The 16,913-nt window shown below is 38.3% G+C and overlaps 1 protein-coding gene across 4 annotated transcripts in view; it reads left to right on the forward strand.

The window, feature by feature from the left end:
• ADGRB3 (adhesion G protein-coupled receptor B3) overlaps positions 1 to 16,913 on the forward strand; it is a 649,111-nt gene that overhangs the window by 603,534 nt on the left and 28,664 nt on the right. For all 4 annotated transcript variants that reach the window (XM_075923698.2, XM_014575580.4, XM_089777101.1 and 1 more), the window contains 4 exons: positions 2,174 to 2,259; positions 6,109 to 6,207; positions 6,529 to 6,700; positions 14,754 to 14,849. In XM_075923698.2, coding sequence (XP_075779813.2) covers positions 2,174 to 2,259; positions 6,109 to 6,207; positions 6,529 to 6,700; positions 14,754 to 14,849 — 453 coding nt within the window. The remainder of the gene's footprint in view (positions 1 to 2,173; positions 2,260 to 6,108; positions 6,208 to 6,528; positions 6,701 to 14,753; positions 14,850 to 16,913) is intronic.

The raw sequence follows: 16,913 nt of genomic DNA on the forward strand, positions 1-16,913 counted from the left end.
ATCTCTGGCAAAACAATACCTTCCCTTTCTACATACTGACCCTCTAGAGAAGTATAGGCTAATCTACCCCAGAAAATACAGGTTTTGCTGAAGCCAAAATGTTCCACAAATTAAGATGGTGAGTCCTCTTAAACAAATGATTTAATGGCATCAAATAAAATGGCATCATTAACAGTACTTGTCCCTCTTCTACACCAATGATTTTTAGGGCCATCTATTATTATCAGCTAATAATAACCTATTTCTGAAACCAATTTCGTTGCTATCTACTAAATACTCTAGCATCTTACTCTGACTCCTTGTAATAATTTCAGCAAGGAGTTTACAGTGTTTTGATCTGATTCTTCTCACCCTTACATCACTTTTAGACCAGGGTACTTCTATGGACTTCATCTGACTTAGTCCTGATTTGCATTGGCATAAATCAAAAGGAATATCTGTAATTATCAGAGAGAGAGGTATATAGCTACAAATATTACTGGCATGTTAATGTTTGCAACTTCCACAGAGCATGTCTCATCTTCATATAGAATCAAGCCAAGGAACCTTCTGTACAGCTCACAGTCCAAGCTAAGGATGTTTATAAAAAGCTAATAATAATTTCCACATGGAGCTGTGTATTCTCTGTATAACCAGCAAACTTTATTCAGAGATGTCTGACATTCAACAAACATGGTCTGCTCTCTCACTAGTTAGCAGGTATGGAGGAAGCTTTTTCATCTAGCCATTTAGAAGAAAAATCTCCTCTGAAAAAATGTAAAAACTGAAATAAATTTAAACTAAGAAAGGCCTAAAATAATTGGGCGGTGGGCAGAATATACTGGCAAATGATCAGTGTTTAATGTAGTTTTCAAAAGTCCATTTTAAAAACATTTCCAAACTAATTTTTTTTCTCAGGTCCATTTAAAGGCTAAATTAAAAGCATAGTATTCTACATAGAGTAAGTATTAAGGACCAAATACTGACTTTAGAACTACATGGCTATTTGAGCCAACTACTCAGCTGGTATAAACCTTTATAACTCTGTTAATTTATGGATTGATATCAGTTGATACCAGATTTAGTCCATAAAATAGTGCAAGCAAACTATCCTATAGATAGCTAACCCAAATCACATTTTGGCATAGGAATAGGCTTGGAAAGCTTAGATATTTGTAATTAAATGTCAATTTCACTTTACATACACAAATCAATAAGTAAATATTTCCAGATAGGCAAAGAAAAATGCTGCTTGAGAACTGATTAAAGTTTTATTTAAGGATATTTACTTTGTATATTTTTGACATGTGATATTAACAATTTGCATTTTAAGTTATAAAGCTTTAATTTTTTGAATCTCAAGGTCTACTGTCTACAGACACCAATTTCTCACTTGTGGAAATTTTGGTTAATAAAAATAAAAAATACTTAAAAATAAACATTGCTATTATCCATATATTTTTTTTAAAAATCACATTCTTTCAATCCTACATATGAGAAAGCTGGGAATGAAGAAGATAGTTGTCAATCTGTGAAAACAAAACCAACAAATGAAAACCATAAATTCTGATTTTGCATTAGGGAGAAAACCTTGCAGCAAAAATTCATAGTTGGGACTCAAAGCAAGATATATTTAAAATAACCAGATAAGATTATCTTCATTCTATGTTTATACCATATCTAGTGGAATGGGATTCTGATTCATGACTGGGGCTCCTACTTGCTATAGCAATACAAATAATACACAATCATTTTTAGTCTTGCACACAGAAGTCAAATAAAATATTCTATCCCTTACATGGAACAAATTACATTGTTATAACTAAAGTTTATGTTTAATTGATTATTAGAATTACAACTACCTACTTGCTTATTAACAGGCAGACAAATACGTGGCCAGATACAGGACATAAATCAGGCTTTAATTAATACAGCTGTTGATTTATATATTTGTTCTATCTTTTAGAGAATTTGCCCAGGAAGCCAGAATTTAGCGCTAAAATTAAGTACACTTTGTGCATCCTGAGACTTGTGCAGTACATAGTCTCTGACCAAATTTTTCAAAAATCATCCTACAACTATAGTCTAAGTTTGGAATTCAATCAGGTTGGCAAATGTAAAAGAGACCATTTTCTGTAATAATGTGTGTAGGCATTTTCCTTCGAAAGATCAAATGTTTGTTTCTATTTGACAGGTCAACATGGTGATTGGCATTTTGGTATTTAATAAACTTGTTTCCAGAGATGGGATCCTAGATAAAAAGCTCAAACACAGAGCGGGGTAAGCAGCAATTGGGATATTTTAAAGCGTATTGCAAATGTATCATATATATTTTCAATTACAGATATTCACCAAAAAATGCATTTGATTGTGCTTTGAACTTTTTCTCAATGTAACAGTGTGTCTAACAGATTTCATTCATTGCAAAAGTTGCAGTTGCATTACCCTGATGGAAAGTGACTGAGCAAACTGAAAATAAAACACAAGTACAACAGTATTAAGTTAATAAGAATGAGGATTAAGCCTTTACAAAACTGAGCAGGGATTTCATACATTTTTATTCCTGAAATCAGGAATATAATTGTATAAAATGTGTGTGCAGACAAAGCCAAAATCTTTCTTTCTTTCTTTTATACCAGTATAACATCACTGAAGCCAATAGGAGCGATAGGAGGAGAATTTAGCTCTGTTTGTATAGATACATGTATATGTGTTTGTGTTCTGAAATAAGCATAACAGAATTTGAATGTAAATTACACATATTTCAAAAAGCAAAAAATGTAAATAGAAAAGTTTTCTGTTTTTGTATCCATGATTTCCTTTCATTAATTTACTTATAATTTTATATTGAAATTCTGAGTTTCTAATGATAAAAGAGGGAGGAACTGCATCTTAGGTCCTAATAAAAGGTAGCAATAATTTTGCTGTTGAGTTCAGTAGGTACAGGTGGGTTGCAAGATCTGTAGCAGTGGATATGAATGGAGTCCATATAAGAGAGAAACATTTAAAAAATGTATCTTAGCTTTCTGAATGTATGACGTGTCTTTTAATGCTTCATGTAATGATAAGCAATCAGTATATTTTTACTTCTGCACTTGTCGTATTCTTTTCTTCTGCACCATTTGTAGGAGGCTACCCCAAAATTGTCATTGCTAATGATGTTGGTTCTCAATTTTACATGCATAGTTTACAGCTGTTCATAAACTTTTCTTAAAACCTTACTTTGAATTATCTGATCATTCCTCTTAGCATTGTTCCTAATGTTTGATTGATTGATTATATGTGAATATTGATGTCATATACTGTTTGGTATGCTTACATTGCCATTTAGTGTTAGTTTAATGAAGTGTATTAAAACCTTCTTTGGTTTTCACTTCTTAGTGCTCTGTGTCAAAAACAGCCACCACCATCACCCAAATCCCTTTTTGTTCTTTTTTCTTTTCCTTCTTATTAAAATTTTTTTTCTTAATTCTACCCTTTTCTACAACTTTCTATCTTTCTTTATAATGCTGCAGTATATTCTTCGTGTTTTGATTAAATGTGCCATATTATAAAATAAGACACACTATTTCAGCACCAGTGTGTATTTTCTTAATACTTAAAATCAAAGAAGTTTTGACTATGTAGATCTATAGCACATATTTCTATACTTTTTAAAGGATAGAAGAAGTCATGTTAAACTGCAGAATAGCTTTTTAGCTTCTCAACTATACACTGTTTAAATCTAGTTGATTATAGTTTTCTGATTAACCACATACTATGTTTTCTGAACGTTTGTATCTCAGCAAATCAAACAAATGTTATTTTTAAAGCTAAATTGGAAAAAGCACATGAAATATGTTGTCAGTAAGAATCCTGCAGTGCCAGGAGGATGGACTAAGTTCTAGATGCCTTAATAAAGATGAAAACAATCTATCTTCAGCATTGCTTGCTGAAATGATGCAGACTCAGATTTTTGAGTCATACTCTGAGGCAGTGGAAATTGTGTAGCCTCCTCCCTCCTCATCAAAAAAGTATGGTCACTCGTTAGTTAAGTCTTCCTACCAGCCACATCTACCATCTAGGCACATGAAATGCTCCATAGTAAAAACATTTAAATGGGACTAAAGCATTTACAGATGCAAAATAGAGGAACTCCAAAGACTTTGATCTTAGTAAAACACCGTGTCAAGACTGGCAAGTTTTTCCGCAAAAGCAAATGCTTTTGCGGAAAAACTTGCCAACTGTTTACACTGGCTGCTTGAATTTCCGCAAGCACACTGACTTCCTACAGTCTGAAATCAGTGCTTCTTGCGGCAATACTATGCTCTCCCATTCGGGCAAAAGTCCTTTTGTGCAAAGCTTTTGCGCAAAAGGGCCAGTGTAGACAGCTCAGATTTTATTTGTGCAAAAAAGCCCCGATCACAAAAATGGCGATCAGGGCTTTTTTGTGCAAAAGCACGTCTAGATTGGCACGGACGCTTTTCCACAAAAAGTGCTTTTGTGGAAAAGTGTCCGTGACAATCTAGATGCTTTTTTCCACAAATGCTTTTAACGGAAAACTTTCCCATTAAAAGCATTTGCGGAAAATCATGCCAGTCTAGACGTAGCCATGGTGACTCTTCAGGTGAAAATAAGAGGCTAGATCATGAACTACTATGAATTAACATATGATGAAAAGTCAGGGGAGCTATGCCAATATACCTTAGCTGAGGATCTACCCCCAAAATATTTGATTATAAAAGACCTGTTCGAAAAGTCCTATCATAGGTTTGGGGAAAGACATTCCATTCTTTTGTAATAAACATACAGGTATTCTGACGTTATCTGAGGGATAGCTTTATCCCTATAAATCTTCAGATGTGTTTTGCATATTGCAGTGATAATGAGACTCTTCATGGGAGTAAGTGATGCAGTATCAAGGCCAACATGTATTTCTTTCTGTCTCCACCAATTATTGGCTACACCCTTAGATAGTGAAAATCATTTTCGCTGCAGCTGATTTCATTTTACATAAGCCAAGAATCTGGCCCTTTGTTTCTGTGCCTTATGCATAAAAGCAGAAGCAAGCATTTATCTGTGATGGTAAATGACAGGTTGAAGAGTGAGAGTTCAGTTCGATGAAATATTCAGACATATTTTCCCCAAATGTTCTTCTTCTTCATTACAATGAATGGGGGGAGGGGATTTGAGGAGAATTGATTGGTTTTGTTGTTTTTTCCCAGTTATCAATGGGGTAAAATACTTTTCTATCTATTGTAATAAATTTCTTGGTATGATATGGAAATCACTGGTTCTGGTGGCAGGTGAGAAATAAGATATCAAATAAGTTGTTTATTTAATCAAAATGTCAGAATGTGAATGTATGTTGTACAAATATAAAAAAATTCAAATACCAGCTTTTATATTTCAACTCTGATGAGTTTTGTAATACAGCTGTGTATACAAAATGCTTTAAGCTTAATGCTTGTGTACTGTGTTTTATTGGAGTAGAATAACATATCATCCCTTTTTAGTCACAAGTAATATTTCTTTTCATCAAATACCATACATTTCAACCCCTGTATTCAGACCTTTATACAATGGGAACAAGCAAACTGCTGTCTACAGCTTTTAGCGAGCACACTCAAACTGTTTTACTAAGACAGTAACTTACTGTACAACAAGCCCTTCTTGTCTGAATGACTTGAGCACATTTCGGAAGTCTCTTCCTTTATTAATGTTCATATAATAATAAATATTTTATTTTCCACATTTGTATGTCCTGTACTCATTCTTGAGTAAGTGAGCATTGATGCATTAGTGTTGTAAATGGTCTGAATAGAGGGATTTCACGGTGTGTGTCTACACTAGCACGTGCTTATGTTTACCTCTGTGTATTGAGCAACCTTGATCTATGAACAGTGGGGCCTTTTTAGCTTAAATGGAAGAAATAGAACCTGCATGAAATTAAGCCCCATAGCCTTAATAGTAAAAGTTAATAATGTATAGTACCAATACACTTTTGCAACAACCTAAAGCATTCATCCTGAATAAGTCTACTTAATTTTTCTGCATGACATCATATTTAAAAGCTAAATTTCAGTAGCAACGTTTTTCAGTGAAAATTCAATATTTTGTTCTTTTTGTGGGTGTTCTGTTTGTTTGCAGTCAGATGAGTGAGCCTCATAGCGGTTTGACGCTCAAATGTGCCAAGTGTGGAGTAGTTTCAACAACAGCTTTGTCAGCCACCACCGCCAGTAATGCCATGTTAGTCCTAATCATTTACATCTTCTTGTTACAAATCTTATACAGTGCATGTGAGAAAATACTTTGATGATGAAAACTGTGTTTGCTAACACTATACTAGAGCACTGAACATATTTAAATATTCTTGTTAAAATTGGCAACTGTGTTTATTAACTGAATACAGGATACTCTTTAGAACATAAAGTACATTTTTATATATTTGTCTGTGGTTTTCAAATTAACTAATAAGTTGCCATTCTTAAAGATTTTTTTAGTAGTGGGTCTTTATTTATCCACATACTGCTATATAATGTTGTTTTTTTCCTCTCTCTCTCTCAAAAGGGCATCCCTTTGGAGTTCCTGTGTTGTGTTACCTCTTCTGGCTCTGACGTGGATGTCTGCAGTTCTGGCTATGACAGACAAAAGATCAATATTATTTCAGATACTCTTTGCAGTATTTGATTCATTGCAAGGCTTTGTTATTGTCATGGTCCACTGTATTCTCCGAAGGGAGGTGAGGAATAATTTTTCAATCAATACTGTTTAATATTATATAAAATATATTTTTTCAGAAATTTACTTAGTGGCATAAAGAGAAAAAGGAAATTCTTGAGATGAGATTTAGAGAGAAGCAAGTGAATAAGGATCTCAAACAGTTCCAGGTAGATGAGTCAGTAGACGAAAGAGAAAAGCCTCCAAATATAGAAACTCAGTAGACAGGGACAGATAGGAAGAGTGAATACAGTAATGGAGAGTGGATGTACTTGAGGTTAACAAAAGATTATTTGATTTCAGATGCAAAAATGCAGCACAGTTAATTTCAGTGAAAAAAATGGGTCCACTTAATTAGAAGTCATCATTAAGTTGTTTCAAATAGGTCTTATTTATTTCTAATTATGCATCTTTGATATTATGATTATGCACAATGAGTACAGACAAACGATTCCTTTTCCAAAGGAACAGATTATGTGAGTTTTTGCACTTGTAGAAAGACTTGTTCAAATACAAAAATTGCTTTCATTTACGCTATGCCATCCTATACAAAAAATGTTGAAAATTTACAAAAACAGAGGAGGAAGAAGTATGGTTGCTTTATGAACAAGCCTTTCAACTCCATATCAGTTCAGATCTTATTAGGTCACAAGTGACAGTGAGTGTGGAGCTTACATTTTATCTCTTAGGATGTTTATTCACATCACTAAAGCATGTTTAGTACAATTCTCAGGGATTGGCAGTATCTATTCAAAGGAGCTCCACGGCTAAAATAACAGGGTCGTTGAGGTCATGTTTAAGTTGTATTCCCTAAAGTGAGTGTGGAGGCTTCATGCATAGTGTCTCTTCTCTCCAGTTTTTACCATCCTAAGTTCATGGGACCAGTATATTCATTAAAACCAGCATGCGGGGTGGTGACCCAATCTACTTCAGTCACCCTGTGGTATTCTAATCTGTGTGAACATTGTATTCTACCATGTGTGTGTGTGTGTCTGTTTGTGTGTCACTTTGTGAACTTCCAAAGCATTCAGTTAGAGACAGGGAGGAGTTTGAAAATGGAGGGGAATGTGGGCTACAGCTTAAAATAAGAGATTCCCGGTGTGATCTTGGACAAGGGCTGGAGTAAAAATTGAGGAACTAATTAGGATTTTTTTTCCTAATGGGAAAAGGATCAAAGAGATAATAAACTATTGATGCAATTTTCTTTCATACTGTTAGTTAATTGTCACAGGATGCAAGTCACTTATGAAAGCAGCTTTCTCATAATACATTAGCATCCATATTTTAAAAAGGCCTAAAGTCTATCTATATAATATGCAAACACATGCTTAGGTAGGTAAACACGAAAGGACATGCATGTTTCCCTACACAAGTATATGCATTAATGCTTCTTTTAATCTAACAAATCACAAATCCACTGATCAGCGTGTGCTATATTCCTTCTGTGCTCAGTGCAGAGAGGTTATGGGTCTGCAACAGTTTTCAGCTGAAGAGTTCTTTAGTTCATGGTGTGGAAACTCGCACCATTAGCTCTGGAGAGTCTCGATTGCATAAAGGTAGTGTCAGTGGGACTCATCTGAGATTCAAAATGGTGTGGGCAAAGAACCTCTGGATGAATGTCTTCTGTACAGAGGGGGGATGTAACCCATTATTCATGCTGTATTATGCCCTATTCTGTGCATATGGCCTTAAGGAATTTAAGACTCTGGTATTTTATACAAGCTATAGAGACTCATTTATATAGGTCAGGAAGACTGTGGTTCAGTCACTGGTGTCAGCTAATATAGTGACTCTCATATGTGCACATTTTCAGGGAACATTTTAGCAAATTATAGAAAATATGTTCTACCTGAAAATGTAGTCCATTACTTTATGTAGTCCAAAGAAGACATTTCTCTGTACCCACACATGGCATTGAAATCTTAACAATCTATTTGTCATTCTTGGTGATGACTGTCATACAAGTAATGAAGCCACCTCATTATAACTTCCGTACATTCAGCTAATATTTACAATATGTCTGCATAAGCAAATATTAATTGGATAATCAAATTACATACCACAAATAAAATATTAGAGAAAAATTCAGACTTTCTTTACTATACCCTTACTATTGCTATTTTCCAAAAACAATGCATTCTTGTTCATATAAATATATACATTTTTTTTACCATTACACTTGACATATTGGTTTGAACATAAACACTGGGGCTGTGTCTACACTGGCCTCCCTTTCGGAAAAGGGATGCTAATGTAGCACTTTGGAATAGGCAAATCCGCGGGGGATTTAAATATCCCCCGCGGTATTTGCATTAACATGGCTGCCACTTTTTTCCGGCTTGGAGATAAGCCGGAGAAAAGTGCCAGTCTAGACGTGATTCTCCGGAAAATAAATCTTTTTCTGGATGATCTCTTATTCCTACTTTCAAGGAAGTATGAATTCCTACTTTCAAGGGCCAGCTCCCTGGTCTCCCCCAGCCGCAGCACAGACCTGATATCATTGCCCGCTCCCTCCCTCTCCTCCACCCCCGAGAAGCCATACAGACACTGAAACTCTTCAGGTCCAAGAAAAATGCAGTTTTGGGCCCAGCTTCATGGGATACCACTACCCAAATGGGATTAGAACCCCAAATGAATGTTTTAGGGAAGTCCCCTTTAACAATGAAAGGAGGATGTACACACTGTTTGTGTCCCCTAGGTAACAATTATTTACACTGGGCTAGATAGTAAATAAAAATGATTTTATTAAATATAAGCAGTAGGAGTTAAGTGGTTATAAGTGAGAACACGGAGAGCAAAGTAGACTACAAACTTAAAATAAAAGAAAACGCTTAGCTACACTAAAACCTCAGTACAAACTTATTACAAACTCACCCTAAAACAGTTTCTTTCCAAGCTAATCATTCAAAACCAGGGAAATCTCTTTCCTGGGGTCTTTTTGGTTTATTCTCTTGGGTGTGCCCATGCCAGCCAGCCAAAGTTCAAACCTGCTAGCTCCCTGTTGTTTTTAAAGATTCCCTTTGGGTAGGAATTCTGTTTCTGCATCCCACCCTGGCAGTTTTGATGGACATGTGACTTCCTCAGCCCAACCACCGCTAAGACTTCAGGACAAAATTCTATTTACATATGATTTTCCCAGACACTGAGGCATCCCAGCGCTGGAAACACCCTTGATGGCTTCCCTTTGCACATTTAAAACCACAAAGCATTCCGTACTCTGTATGTCTAATTTTACACACAAGAATGATACTTACACCAAAATAAGATAAACAGGTCCAACAGAGTAAGACATTAAGATTGATAGGTTACATGAAGCAATTTGCCCAAAGCATCTTTGAGTTATAATTGTGTCCATAAGTCCATTTCATAAAGCTGGAAATGTAAAAATGTGTGTCTACATTCCCTTTCTGTCCCAAACCCATCAGTAGTTTTGTCTGAAATTGAGTTGTTTAAAAGGCTGTATGACTGCTCAATAGGGCATTTGAGTGGGGACTCTGACTTTTGTTCCCAATCTGCTGTGTGTGTAACTTTAAGAGTGTCACTTCACATCCCTCTGCCTCAGTTCCCAATCTGTAAAATTAGGATATGATACTTTATTCTCCTTCATGCTTTGAGATCTATGGTTGGAAAAGGCTATAAAAGAGCTAAGTATTATTGTTTTTAACATGATGATGAATGGGAATATTCTTACCCTATCATATCACTATTCAGTCTTGTCTTCTTGCTGTTAAACTAACTAATGAGACAAAGAGAGTGTGATGTGTGTGTATGTGTCATAATATAGAGAATGGTAGAAAAGCCTACTGCTAATAGTCTTCCTTAACAGAACACCAGAACAGTATGCATGCTTGAACACAGTCTCTTTGAAGCTAATTTGAGTCATGCTGAACAACTACAAAGGCTGGTCGTGATGGGAGGAACCCATGTGTATTTTCTGCTTTTTTCCCTGCTCCTACTGATTGAAATGCATTTGGATTAAATACATGTTTAGTGTCTAAATCTACAACCCACATTTCTATATTGCAAGAGGGAAAAAAGTGCATGAGTAGGGAGAGAGGGTAAGTTATCAGCATCTTGAAGTGGTTACTGTTGCTAGGGAAACCACTTCTTTAGTTCCTGCACATTCATCGTCTCTGTCTCTCTTAGTCTGCCTGGCTCTAAAACAACCTTCCAGCTTGATGTTAAAAAGAGAAATAAATTAGAAAACAATTCTGAACGAGTGGTGGAGAAAAACAAATGAACATTTCAGAAGCCCCTTTTGTTTGTTGCATTGTCTGAGGATTCTGCTGCACTAATACTATGGAATAGAAAACCAATAAATTGGTCAGTTAATCATTTTGGCAAAATCCCTCCACATCAGTAAAGGCCTGATCCATAAAGATAATTAGGGACTGCTACACTCAGCATTGCAATGCCTGGTTTTAGGCACTTAGTTAAATTAGTGGAATCCACAAAGGAAGCCTTAGGCACCAGGGCTATGTCTACACAGCAGCGTTGTTTCAGAATAACAGACGTTATTTGAAAATAACAAAGGGTATGTCTACACTACCACCCTAGTTCGAACTAGGGTGGTAATGTAGGCAACCGGAGTTGCAAATGAAGCCCGGGATTTGAATTTCCCGGGCTTCATTTGCATAAAGCCAGGCACCGCCATTTTTAAATGTCTGCTAGTGCGGACTCTGTGCCGCGCGGCTACACGCAGCACGGACTAGGTAGTTTGGACTAGGCCTCGTTTCACGAGGAGTAACGGTAGTTCGGACAAGGAAGCCTAGTCCGAACTACCTAGTCCGTGCTGCGTGTAGCCGCGTGGCTCGGAGTCCCCACTAGCGGACATTTAAAAATGGCGGCGCCTGGCTTTATGCAAATGAAGGGCGGTTTAACTCATTTAAAGGTTGAGGATGATAAGATAATGCTTTCTAATTATAAAAATAAGGCACATTTTTCCAACTGCTTTTTTTTCCTGCTGGGAAAGCCTGTCCTAGCTCTCAAAGAATTTGTAGCACAACATAATGGCATTCAGAAAGCAAGGCCCTGGGCTCAAGCTTCAGTTGATTAATTTAGCCTCTTTTACTGTTTCCAAAAATGTCCATGAGTAGCTTATGATTTTTTCTTATTTGATTATTCTAAAGCAATAGCCAAATAATTTCTGCAAATAATGAATGGTCTCTAGAATGCTCACAGGAAGTTTACAGAGAGTGCTTGATATTCAGCATAGAAATGGTTGGTTAGTTTTGATAGGACACTGGTTACATCCATAGCCAAATTTCTGTATTCAGATTGGAAGATGGTAATTCTTAGAATCAGATTTCCAATATGAATGCTAAATTCTCTTTTTGCTGACTAGAAATATTCCTCCCAATAAACTGGTTTTCTAGAATGTCTGTGACAAGTGAATTCAAAAGACTCACAAGCAAAACTGAAACAAATATGATCATTATTCAAATAAATATTCTTGTGTTTTTCCAAAGTGATAATTATAAATATCTTTTCCATTTGAAACAATTTTTCTGATGCCTCCATATTTAATCTTTGATAAGGGCAGCAAAAGGTATTCACTGGACTGCTGCTTTAACCCTTTGGATGCTACTTTATATTTACACATCTCTTTCCTTGTTATCTTGCTTTATATATATATATATATATATATATATATATATATATATATATATATATATATATACAGGCAGTCCCCGAGTTGTTACACGGATCCGACTTATGTTGGATCCGCAGTTACGAACGGGGCTTTTCTCACCCCGGAGGATGGGAGCGGCGGGACGCCCAGATGCGCCGCGGTCCGCCGCCCCCATCCTCCGGGGCAAGAAAAGCTGCTCCCCGTCTCCCTGGTCTGCAGGGAGACGGGGAGCAAAGCCTTGGAGCACGCCTGCAGCGGGACAGCCCGGGCACGCTTGAGCTGTCCCCCTGCAGGCGTGCTCCGCGGCTTTGCTCCCCGTCTCCCGACCAGCAGACCAGGGAGATGGGGAGCAAAGCCTTGGAGCACGCCTGCAGTGGGACAACCGCGGCGCGCCTGGGCTGTCCCGCTGCAGGCGTGCTCCGCGGCTTTGCTCCCCGTCTCCCTGGTCTGACCAGCAGACCAGGAAGATGGGGAGCAAAGCCTCAGAGCACGCCAGCAGTGGGACAGCCGCGGCGCGCCTGGACTGTTCCGCTGCCCGCATGCTCTGCGGCTTTGCTCCGCATCTCCCAGGTCAGCAGACCAGGGAGACGGAGCAAAGCCATGGAGGACTTGGGCGGTCCCGCCACCCCCATCTCCCTGGTCTGCTGGGGGGGGGGGTCCAGCTAGTGCCCCTCCCCCCAGAAGACCAGGCTTTTCTTGCCTACCACAGAGGTAGAGCAGCTGGGGGATGCCGGGTTGGTCCCGCAGCACCGCTCCGGACCAACCCGGCAGCACCCCAGCTGCTCTGCCCCAGGTGTCCTGATTCAGCTGCTGCTGGTCAGTTTCAGCAGCGGCTGAATCAGGACGCCTGGGGCAGAGCAGCTTGGGTGCTGCTGGGTTGCTCCAGTAGCGCCAAGGAGCCACGCTACTGGAGCAACCCAGCAGCACCCCAGCTGCTCTGCCCCAGGCGTCCCCAAATCAGCCGCTGCTGAAACTGACCAGAGGCTGACTACAGGAAGCCCGAGGCAGAGTTGCTCTGCCCCAGGCTTCCTGGAATCAGCCGCTGATCAGTTTCAGCAGCAGCTGACTTGGGGACGCCTGGGTTTCTTAAGTTGAATCTGTATGTAAGGCAGAACTGGCGTCCAGATTCAGCCGTGGTTGAAACTGACCAGTTTCAGCAGCGGCTGACGCCAGTTCCGACTTACATACAGATTCAACTTAAGAACAAACCTACAGTCCCTATCTTGTACATAACCCGGGGACTGCCTGTATAGAATTTATAAGAAAATACATACATACACACACACATGCACACATACACATACATATATATATTTTCTTATAAATTCTATACATCAATCTTTCTTCTGATAATGAGTGGTGACAATTTTAACTCTAACTTCTTCATGAGAGATAAATAATAAAACCTTGTACCTCTGTAGTGAAAAGAAGTACTATCCTAGTCATTTTGCTCACACATAATGGCTACGTCTACACTGGCCCCTTTTCCGGAAGGGGCATGTAAATTTCAGCAGTCGTCGTAGGGAAATCCGCGGGGGATTTAAATATCCCCCGCGGCATTTAAATAAAAATGTCCGCCGCTTTTTTCCGGCTTTTAAAAAAGCCGGAAAAGAGCGTCTAGACTGGCCCCGATCCTCCGGAAAAAGCACCCTTTTCCGGAGGCTCTTATTCCTACTTTGCGGAGGATCGGGGCCAGTCTAGACGCTCTTTTCCGGCTTTTTTAAAAGCCGGAAAAAAGCGGCGGACATTTTTATTTAAATGCCGCGGGGGATATTTAAATCCCCCGCGGATTTCCCTACGACGACTGCTGAAATTTACATGCCCCTTCCGGAAAAGGGGCCAGTGTAGACGTAGCCAATATGTTTTGTCTATTCTGAAATGTTTTTCTGGTGCAAAATGTTTAAAAAATATTCCCCATATATAAAACTAGAGAATACAATGTGAGTCAGTAACATCCTGCAAAATGGATATTTTTAAAGTGCAATCAACTAGGAAAATACTTCACTTTTAATACAAATAACTGTTAAGGGTCACCTTCCAACACCCTTATATTTTTCAGGCATACATTTTATTTTGCTATGGGAATAAAGTACTTTTTATAAATATACCTTCTGACCTACTGCTGAAGTCAAACTAAGTTAGAGGGCAGAGCCAAACACTTACGCAGAAGACAGTTTGGGATTGAATAAACCCTCACCAGTGCTAATTAATTATGTTCCTTGACAAATTTAATTCTGAAACTGGATCAGGTAGATTGGCAGACTTTTATATGAACACTAGGGTATAGCAAGAGTGTGAAATGGATGATGTAAACATGTGCATTTACTGGCTGTGATGTATTTAGTATCCTAGCGTAAAAAGTTTTAATTTTTGTCCACAACTGAATTAAACTGAATTAAAAATGTCAGAAGAGAAGACTCAATGCATGATACTATTTTCACAGGTTCAAGATGCATTTAGATGTCGATTAAGAAACTGCCAAGATCCAATTAATGCAGATTCTTCAAGTTCATTTCCTAATGGGCATGCTCAGATCATGGTGAGTTTTAATTTTATTCTGAACTTCGAATTCAAAGTCACTAGCAAAAATAAAAAGATGCCCATAACTTACTGTACAAGTCAAGTACAGTTATGTATTAATATTAAAACAATAATACTATAGTAAATAATATTAATACAGTTGCTAAGTACAAATCTGATTTCAGCTCATTACATGTTTTCTGAAATTTCATAGAAAAGTTCAGCTTGTTGGTTCAGTGATCTGTTGAATAGCGCTGTCATATCCTGAATCTTTGAATACCCAGGTTCAAGAGGATGTTTTAAGTCTCAAGGACGAGTGGTGAAGTGTGAAACATACTTTTACTGAATTTGTGTACCCCCTAATGTCTGCTTGCAGAGCAGTGCTGCAGACTGGGGAACTAAAGAAGTGTTCTGCATCCCCAGCTTCAAAGCAAATGGATTTCTATTTTTTGGTACTTAATTAATTAATGGGGAAACACTGAAAAAAGTTGAAAAAGTTAAGGACTCAGTGAAAGTTAGGCTTGACCATTTTGATTGGACATATTCCAGGAGATTTCATCACATGACAATCTTTAATTAAAGATCAATCTTTAGTTAATTAAAGATCAAGCCTGGATGGTTGGCAACCCTAAAGTATAGGCTGAACCTCTTTAAACCCAGGTTCTTTGGTACAGCAACATCTGTATGTTGCTGGACCAGAGAGTCCTGGTGGAGGGCTAGTGCCTAGGAGCCCTGTGGACTGGCAAGGTTGCAGGCTGCTGGCAGTGAACTGCCAACAGGGCCAGGAGTAGGGCTGGATTACCCAATAGGCAGACTAAGCACATGCTTAGGGCACCAGCAAAGCAGGGGCACCAAAAAAAAAAGAGAGAGATTTTATTGTATAATATTGTTTTTATTCTGAATTACATATGGGGGGAGGGGGGAGAGGCATCATAATCTTTTCAGTGCTTAGGGCCTCTAAAAGTCTTAAGCCGGTCCTGGCCAGGAGTCTAGAACTCTGCAGCTGGGCACGCCCCATTGGGGATGCTTGATGGGGCTGGGAATCTGGCTTGCCCCAGCAAGGCTGCCCAGAGCTCCCAGGAGCCTGGAGCACCGCAGAAGGGCTGCCTGGAGTGCCAAGATCAGTGGCCCTGCTGGGCTGCCCGATGGGGCCAGGAGTGGGGACTGGCAGGACAGGGGGCCTGTGGCTGGCCGAGAGGTGGGGGTAGCAAAGGGACCAGACATGAACACCTCTACTCCAACAAAATCCCTCATCTGGGACCAGTCAGGTCCTGTGGGTTCCAGTTCAAGAAGGTCCAACCTGTATTAGGATTTCAGAAAGAGGGTAAATTGACCCTTTCTGTAAAAAAAAGAAAATTTTCTGCTTGTATTAGATGCATGTAAATAATCTGTGAGGAAACTCTGAAAGCAAAATTGAAATGCATTTGCGCTCTACATCAAGTTAAATAGTGTTTCTTTCACTGTGATGGAGTGACCTTAGATTCTTAAATGTTAAAGCTTCATTGTTAAACCCGAAAGCCTCTTTACCCTACTTTGAATTGAATAATGGTAATTTCATGTTTTGGGGGTGAAGGGGCCTGCTGAACTTACTCTGGTTGCATTAGAAGCAAAGATACACATAATGCTATATAACAAATACAAAATTTAATAAGAATGTTTCAGATAAAGTGAACTAATTTGATTAAGGTTATTCATGGTAATGCGTGTTGCAGGCTATTTTCTGTAATCCTGTTTATGCAATCACCGTGAAAAGCTTTTTTTGAAAATAAACTTTCTACAACATGTAGGAGTCATTCTTCCATATAAATATAAAATTACATACTGTACCAAGTTATTAAAATTATATACTATATTTCCATCTATTTTATTTTATTTTTTGTGGTCAGGCAGCATACTTTGAAAACAATCCAGTTATACTTTAGGAAACATTGTATTGCTCTGCTGTTGTAAAACAATAAACTCCACCTTCTCAGCAACAAGAAACCACTTTTAAGAGACTGTGATTCAGTAAGTAGGACATTTTGGAAGCATTGGTTGGCAAAAGGTATTGTGCTTTGGTGTTCATTTAATAATGGTTGTCTTG

Source organism: Pelodiscus sinensis, chromosome 3 (genome assembly GCF_052426305.1).
Source record: "Pelodiscus sinensis isolate ZL-2025 chromosome 3, ASM5242630v1, whole genome shotgun sequence".
Lineage (NCBI taxonomy): Eukaryota > Metazoa > Chordata > Testudines > Trionychidae > Pelodiscus > Pelodiscus sinensis.